The 7,924-nt window shown below is 44.4% G+C and overlaps 1 protein-coding gene across 1 annotated transcript; it reads right to left on the reverse strand.

Annotated features, from left to right (window-relative positions):
• Window positions 1–4,775: 4,775 nt before the first annotated feature.
• On the reverse strand, window positions 4,776–7,600 carry SERLADRAFT_416431 (uncharacterized protein; the record flags this gene model as incomplete). The annotated part of the gene is made up of 10 exons (XM_007320018.1): window positions 4,776–5,237; window positions 5,362–5,465; window positions 5,522–5,580; window positions 5,772–5,882; window positions 5,932–5,953; window positions 6,259–6,393; window positions 6,433–6,495; window positions 6,584–6,616; window positions 6,836–7,043; window positions 7,367–7,600. The coding sequence occupies 10 exons, from the start codon at window positions 7,463–7,465 to the stop codon at window positions 4,776–4,778; spliced, it is 1,296 nt and encodes a 431-aa protein (XP_007320080.1).
• Window positions 7,601–7,924: the final 324 nt, after the last annotated feature.

Genomic DNA, 7,924 nt, shown 5'->3' on the forward strand with positions numbered 1-7,924 from the left:
TCTTCATTTCTGACAGCATCCATGGGCGTGGAACTGTAGTCAGGCGAGCACAAATACCTATATTGAGGAGATCAGACGACCCATGGATATTGCGGTTAAAAGGTGTCAATCTGATAGTGAAGGATACTTGGCATGATACTCGCCGCCGTCTTACTGAGGGTACAATTCTTCGCCTGCTTGAAGCAAAAGGAGTAAAGGGAGTCCCACGTCTCATTTGTGAAGAGAAAGTTCGCAGCTCAAAGCGATGGGCCCAGCATGATCAATCAAGCCAAAGTCCAGAATATAATTCCACGTCCAATATTCGTGATGCCCTTGGCTCCACATTATCCCTGAAAGCCAAGGAGAGGGCCCGAGCTTTGGCTCATCCACACCACCCTTACCAACTGCGTGTTCACATTCGTTCAACGACTACACCTGCTGGTGCAATTATAACAGATTTTAATTGCCTAGAGGAGCTCCTTGTTGTGATCATTGATCTCATCAAAAGCGAGTATCATACCCACCATTTATTTGTCTATACTAACATTAACTAGGTCACAAGATGGCGATGGGGACCTCTGTTTCAGGCCAAGTTCCTGTGAAAGTCTTACACCGGGATGGCTCAATCAGCAACTCCCTTATCGTGGATCAAGCACTGTCTGACTGGCCCCCTTTGAAAGCTCCAGAGGGATGTGCACCTCCCGATACTCACATACGGAGGGGTTTACTTGCAGACTGGGGATTTGCAGCTATATTTGAAGATACTGAAGAGTTAGCGGAGCATTCAGACGACTCAAAGGAACGTTCAGATGACGTGTCTGAAGATTCAGACCAGGATGACCACTATTTTGGATTGAAATCTGGTGACGTCCAGAAGCTGCAAGAGTTGGTGAAGTCCATGCTATCCACCGTTAACCACGAGGAAGAAATAATCCGCTCCGACCAGAGTGTCTATTCGTCGGATTCATTTTTACGTCATAATCAACCTGAGTGGACGTTGGATGTTGCAGAGGGTACTCTTGATGAGGTTATACAACGGTTGAGTGAGGAGGGCTGGCAGGTTGGTAATGGAAATCATGTTCTTGAGCGTACAGTAAGTGTTTATATCGGCCATCGTTCAATTATTTTGTTTTATGTATTTTTTACAGGGGACAGAGCCTTTTATGGCGGTGGAAGTGCAAAATGCACAGCCTGGTGACTGGGTTCGACACACTGCCCATCACGACCTGGAGTCGTTCTATTACGTATTGCTGGCCATGTGTGTCTTGATGGTAAAGCCGTATGAGATGAAAGATGCAGATGCTAAAGAAAAGGACGACATCAAGAAATGGCTAAATCCCGAGTTCACTTCAACGTTTACCCGCTCTGACGCTGCTTTCCACAAGTATCAGACCTTTGGCAGAGTCGATGGTCTCAGCTTGTTTCTTGAAAACAATGTATCTGAATACTTCGCCTTTATGATCCCTTACTTCAAGCGCCTCTGCAAGGCTTTGTTTGGGTCCACATTGTTCCTCTCAAAGAGATTTGTAGAGGCAGGTCCGCCACCATTCTTTGTACTGTCGCATGCCTCCCATGACAATGTTCTCGATATCCTCCGGGAAGCTCTAGAGGAAATTCAACGCAATGAAAGGTGGAAGGATCTGAGGAGGCCTTTTAGCAGACCGTCAGGGTTTGTCCATCATCTGGATCTTTGGAGATCCGACGACGAGCGATTTGCATTCCAGGCCCCTTTGGTGTTGAGCTACGTTTCAGGTGCAAAGGGGACCAGTGGAAGTATGGCAAGGTATTCGGATTTGATCACTTCCTCCGCATCCTCTCTTCAGGCAGTCAAGGCATCCAATCGTCTGCAAGCTGTTACTCTCCAATCTCTTAAACGCCGTCATAATGCCTTGTCTTCGTTCCTTGCTTCTGATATTGCAGATTCTAAGCGCCCTCGTACTAAATAGTCATGTATTTGTAATGTGACCTTGTTGGACATCTGTAAAATTGGGTTCTCTGTAGCAATCATCGTTCCTCATTCTCCAACCTAACAAAATGCTTGTCAACCGTAATACTCCTCACCCATGCCCAGCATCATGTGGCAAATCTTTTTCCAGCACTCGTGCCCTCAATACGCACCTTAGCTCTGCAATAAGCTGTGCTTGGTACCGCAAGGGTAAATTGAGAGAGATCCTAACCCAGCAGGATGGTGACTTGGAGAGGCAAGGATTGCTGGTGGAATGCATTCATCCCACTCAAGCAACCTGAACAGGAGGATCTGAAGCCAGGGGAGGCAGCGGGTCCTTCTAATCATCCAAATGCCATTTCCCTGAATTATAATGATAATGAGCGTGTAGAAATTCTCCACCCTACAGCAGGTCAGATAATATGTATGGACCATACCTTGCATGAGAGATGGAGAAAAGAGTTTGAAGCTGCAAGAGGGGCTGTAGACAGTTATGGGGATGTGGATATGGATAATAATTTCCCAGTTGCCTCTGGACCACAGAATACTAGGTTCTTTCCATTTGCATCAGAAACAGACTGGCAAGTCACCTGTTGGGCGATCCAGAATGGAATAGGTCACAAATCATTTGACCGTTTGTTAGCTATTCCAGGGGTATGTCTTTATTCTATTCACTTCCTGACAAAACCGGATAAACCGGGTCTCTGCCGAAGCAGCCATTGTTCTCCATGGAGCATAGCCACCACTCCATGGAGTCACCATTATTCTCCTAGGAGTCATTGTACTGTAGCGAGTAGCACCTCCGACTATAAGTAGTAGGGGGCTTAGTATAGAAATACCTCAGTCATTTCTATAGCCTCTCAGGCAGCGGCTGAGGTATGTTACATTACATTTATTAGAGATTACCTTAAACTAACATCAATTGTAGTTTCACATAGGTAAATAATAAAGTCATTTCTATAGCCTCTTCGGCAGCGGCTGAGTTTCACATAGTTTTATTACTTCCTGGATCTCCTTAAAGAAGCCATTGTTTCAGGTCAAAGAGAGACTTGGATTGTCCTATCACAACATTAGAGGGCTACACAAGATAGTTGACTCTGGTATTCCATCCAGAGCTGATTGGACGTCAAAAACCATTGCATTCCCAGATGCCCCTGATGACAAGCATCTAATTCATTACCGTGACATCCTTTCTGCCATTTGTAGCCTCCTTGGCAACCCAGCCCATGCAAAACACATCGTCTACAAACCTAAGAAGATATTCAGTAATGCACAGAAAGAAAATAGAATTTACAATGAAATGTGGACTGGAAAGTGGTGGCATGCAATCCAGGTCAGTATTACGCTGGATATTATTTTTATTTGAATGTTGACTCTTATGTGTGCAGGCACGTCTACCTAAGGGAGCAGCTCTTTCACCAGTCATAATTACTACAGACAAAACACAATTGACGCAGTTCTCAGATTCCAAATCTGCCTATCCTGTATATCTGACTTTGGGCAATATTCCACGTGCAATACAACGGAGGCCAAGCCAGCATGCCTGTATCTTAATTGGCTACTTGTCTGTAAGCAAAAACATAGGCATGCAACTCACTTCGAGAGAAAAATCATCCAGAGTGCAGAGACTATTTTATGAGTCGATGAAGATTATTTTGGACCCATTGAAAAAAGCTGGGAGGGATGAGATAGAGGTGGTAGGAGGAGATGGAGCAGTGAGAAGAGTATACCATGTGCTAGCCTGCTATGTGGCCGATTATCCAGAGCAGTGTCTGGTGACGTGCTCAAAATATGGTACCTGCCCCAAATGCAAACTACCTCCAGAAGAGCTTTCAGCCTCAACTGCAGGAGAGCCACATACTGATCAATGGACAGAGTCAGTATTCAACAAAGCTAAGGAAGATACACATTCATTCTATCAGTTTCAAGAGAGGTGCAAGGAGAAACTAGTATCTGAATCTATCTACAAGCCTTTTTGGACCGGTTTTCCTCACTGTAACATATTGCAATCACTCCTGATGTCCTCCACCAGTTATACCAGGGCATTTTCAAGCACATGGTGCATTGGTGCCAGAAACTACTAGATCCTAAGGAACTTGATGCACACATCAGAGCACTTCCTCCCTGCTTTGGTGTTTGTTATTTCAAGAATGGCTTTTCTGCTCTTGGTCAAATAGGGGGGAAGGAACGGAAAGATATGGCAAAGATACTGTTGGGATGCCTTATTGGCAAACTTCCATATCATGCTATCATCACCTACCAATCACTTTTAGACTTTATTGAGATAGCACAATACCTGACGCATGATGATACCACCTTGGGCTACCTTGCCTGATCTCTCAATATTTTTCACCAACACAAAGATATCCTTATTCGTCTTGGAGTCAGGGACCATTTAAACATACCTAAATTTTATTTCCTCTTACACACCTGTGATTCCCACGCAAGTCCGCTAATTAGCCTTGCTACCTCCGGCTGATTGCATGGCTAGTTAGCCTCCCGAATTGTCTTTGCAGGCCTCCTTCAATATCTCTTGGATAAATCTGAGACTTTGGAGGCTCCCTTCAAGCACGGCTCACCAGAAAGGACCGGCGACCCAGATCCCCCACGTGTGCAAATGTGGTGTCATTGCAATAGCGTCAGCATTTCCTTACTGCCGCCGGCGATGACATAAATACTCAGCTTGTCACATGTTGTCACAGGATGCGTCAGACACACATTATGGTGTGTCGGATACTAGTAATGGGTCGAGCTCACTGTGTGAGACAGCAAGTTTGACAATCTTACTTATGATAGTAGCATACAATGTACGTTGAATGCAAATACAACTCAATGTAAAGCAAACTATGTCCTAAACTTCAGAGGCCTCCTCAACATGTTTGTCTTCCTCTTCCTCTTCTTCTAGGTCCTCTGGGCTATCCCTTTGTTCATATATGCTGTCTTCACTTGGCTGTCCATCACAAGGGGAACGAGACACAAGTACAAGTAATGAAGGTAGCTTTGCCATAGGAACACTTCCACTCTCACCTGTTCCCGTTTGTGTACTTTCCCCTGGTACTATCATACCGCTAAACCCCAGGAGCTTGGCAATGTCCAATAAACGGCATACATGATGTGCGTTGAAAGAGCCCCGTTCTATGCGATGAATGCGTATTTGGTAGGCAAGAGCGGGACTTGCTGGACAAATCTGTTTTTCACATATTTGCAGATACTTATCTTTGTCCCTCAGGTAGGTGGCAACTTGGCAAATCTCAACATTGAGCCACTTGATCTCCTCGTGAGCATGGCAGGCCTTGAAGTAGCAAGTCAAAATCTGAAAGAAATGTGTACTCATTGATCAGCTTTTGCCAATACTCCATGTGTAATGTTTCTTCGGTGGGTTTTTTCTGCAAGCTCATCAAATATTCTTTCTCCTCTTTCAGCCATTGCTTGAATACACTCTCATCCATCACACCAAGGTCATGGACTGTGTTTTTAAGTCCAATGGAACTCTCGGACAACATATCCAGAGCTTGTTGGTAGTTGTTGTACAAGAAGCTGGCTTTAATAGAAGATTAGGTGTCAGTATATCTTGCGTAGCACAGATCTAGTACATACTGAGGTTGTAGTATACTTCAAATTCATCCTCGTGTCCAAAGTAAGCGTCAATTGCCTGTCTTTGGTGATGGCATATTGGACTGAGCCAGCCAAAGTGTTGGACTTTGAGAATGCTCTCTCACAGCCTTCAAGATTCTCAAGACCAAGGCCTTCAGTATACGTGGCAAGATGTGAAAGTTGGCAAAGACAGCGGTGGGCATGTCCATGAAAGGCGCCAACAAGACATGCATGGCGTAGAGCACAAGCTCACAGGCTTTTACTGAGGGTGGCCTTGAATTTACAGTTAATATCAAACCCGCCTGCTATATCCTCCCCAAATGTGTTGAGGATCTCTTCCACCACCGCCAAAGGGTATTTTGCCCTACAGATGTATATATAAAAATTAACCTGAATAAAATGCAAATACTTACAATTCGCCGCTTTGAACCATGTCTGCAATGACAAGAGAAAATCCATGTTTGCAAAGAGAAAGAAATATCCCTGTCTCATCATAAATGGCCCATGTCTTCTTCAAAGCATCGTCCTTCATGTTTTTTCAACAACCCACACAGGGATTCTCTTCTGATTCTGTTTGTTTAGGTTACTGTTAGTTAGAACATAATGCGAATATAATGAATCACTCACTGCATCATTTGCTCCATTCATCATCTCCTGTATTACTCCATGTGCCCACTTATCTACAGACTGTCTTGTTGATTATCTATCTCCGTCAACCTCCCTGGAGTCTGGAAGTTCACAAATCTCGCCTACAAACTGGTTGTTGACCTCGGGAGTGGCCCTTCTAACAATTTTCTTCAATGAGTCATTACCATCCATTGTATAGAGCATCCGGAACTTTAACTCTTCTTCCCCCTTGATGGTATATGTGCATGCTGGACAGACATGCTTCAGGCACCAGTCACACAACTCACGGTTCAAGGCAGTCCTGACCAGCATTTTTACCCTGCTCCTAATAGACATGTATAAATTGAAAGCTATGGAAAATTGTCGGGACAGATAACGACAAAAAAGAACCTGGAATAAAATGAGTGAGAAATATACGCTGATCATACTGAGACTCACCCCATGAAGGTGCCATAATGTCTTGACAAAGGCCTGGATTGATATTTAAAATGTCCGAAGATGAGCTACGCAGTATAGCTTAAGTGTATCTGAGGTGATACCGACTGTTGGAGAGATGGGTGAGCAAGGCATGACACCCTGTCTAACCAGTGCAGAGGTGATGAACTGGTCGGTGGGAAGAATTGCAAGAACCTGTTTGCAAGCGTCTATAGTCACATTAGAATCACACGTGCAATTACTTGTTGTACGTACTGAATGTGTCCACTACTTCCACTTTCAGCAATCCCATCCCACCCATGCTAGGATCCATAGTATGCTCTGCTTGGTGAGTTAAGTCTGAGCAGTTGAGACACCACTCCATATATGTGTCTATAAGTGCAGGAAGTTGTTCTTGAAAGGCCAGGTTGTGCCTGTGTATGTGGTTGCAACGCATCCGGTAATCTACGCGACAAGGAATACGCTGATAGTGCCTATTGAGCACAAAGTGTTATCAACATAAGGTCAGTAGGATACTGCTACACCAACTCACCTTTTCCACAAGTCAGATCAGATTTCTCTCGTCAATGCCTCAAACTCGCCACCTGCATGACTGATCTCAACTGGCTCAGATCCATCCAGCACTACCTCCATATTACGTTAAAGGTGGTTGTCAAAGTTGAGTGATTCGTTATCACATAGAACTGGTGGGTCACATAAGGCTTCCAGCACGCATTGCTCATCGGCAGTCATCTCTTTACAAACAATTGGTGAGCTTCTCTACTTGAATATCATCAAGTTGCTTACCTCGTAGACAATCTTCCCTTTGTTTTGAGACATCTGCAGACCTTTGAGCCAGAGCAGTGGGTCCAACGATTTCACAGACTTGCTGAATTTTTTGTCCATATTGATCGCGTGATGGGCCAGAAAATCTCACTTTCATGTGAGATAAGCTGTTTCAATTTTGTGGGTGCTTGCTCATATTTTTGTAGATCCTGTTTGGTATGTCCTGGACTTGATATATACTTCATGTTGTTGATCATTCAACGTTCAACAATCAAAAATACGGTCAGGCTCAGGTGGTTGTGGCGGTGGCCTGAGAATCTTGATAATCAGCAGAGCCGTCACTCTTGATCTTGAAAAGGTCCGTCTCACTACATCTGTTTCAATCCAACTCATATCTTGACATTCTGGTGCATATATTTCTTTCTACTCTCAATGCTCAAGCCTACTAATCACTAGCTAGATGACTTTGAACAGTGAGACTGTCGTTACAGAGCATACTAACAAGACACGGACCAAGACTACAACCACTATCACAACGAGCTTGCGCACTGTGACAACCATCCCCATTGTGATGTCCAG

The sequence above is a fragment of the Serpula lacrymans genome (genome assembly GCF_000218685.1).
Source record: "Serpula lacrymans var. lacrymans S7.9 unplaced genomic scaffold SERLAscaffold_9, whole genome shotgun sequence".
Classification (NCBI taxonomy): Eukaryota; Fungi; Basidiomycota; class Agaricomycetes; order Boletales; family Serpulaceae; genus Serpula; species Serpula lacrymans.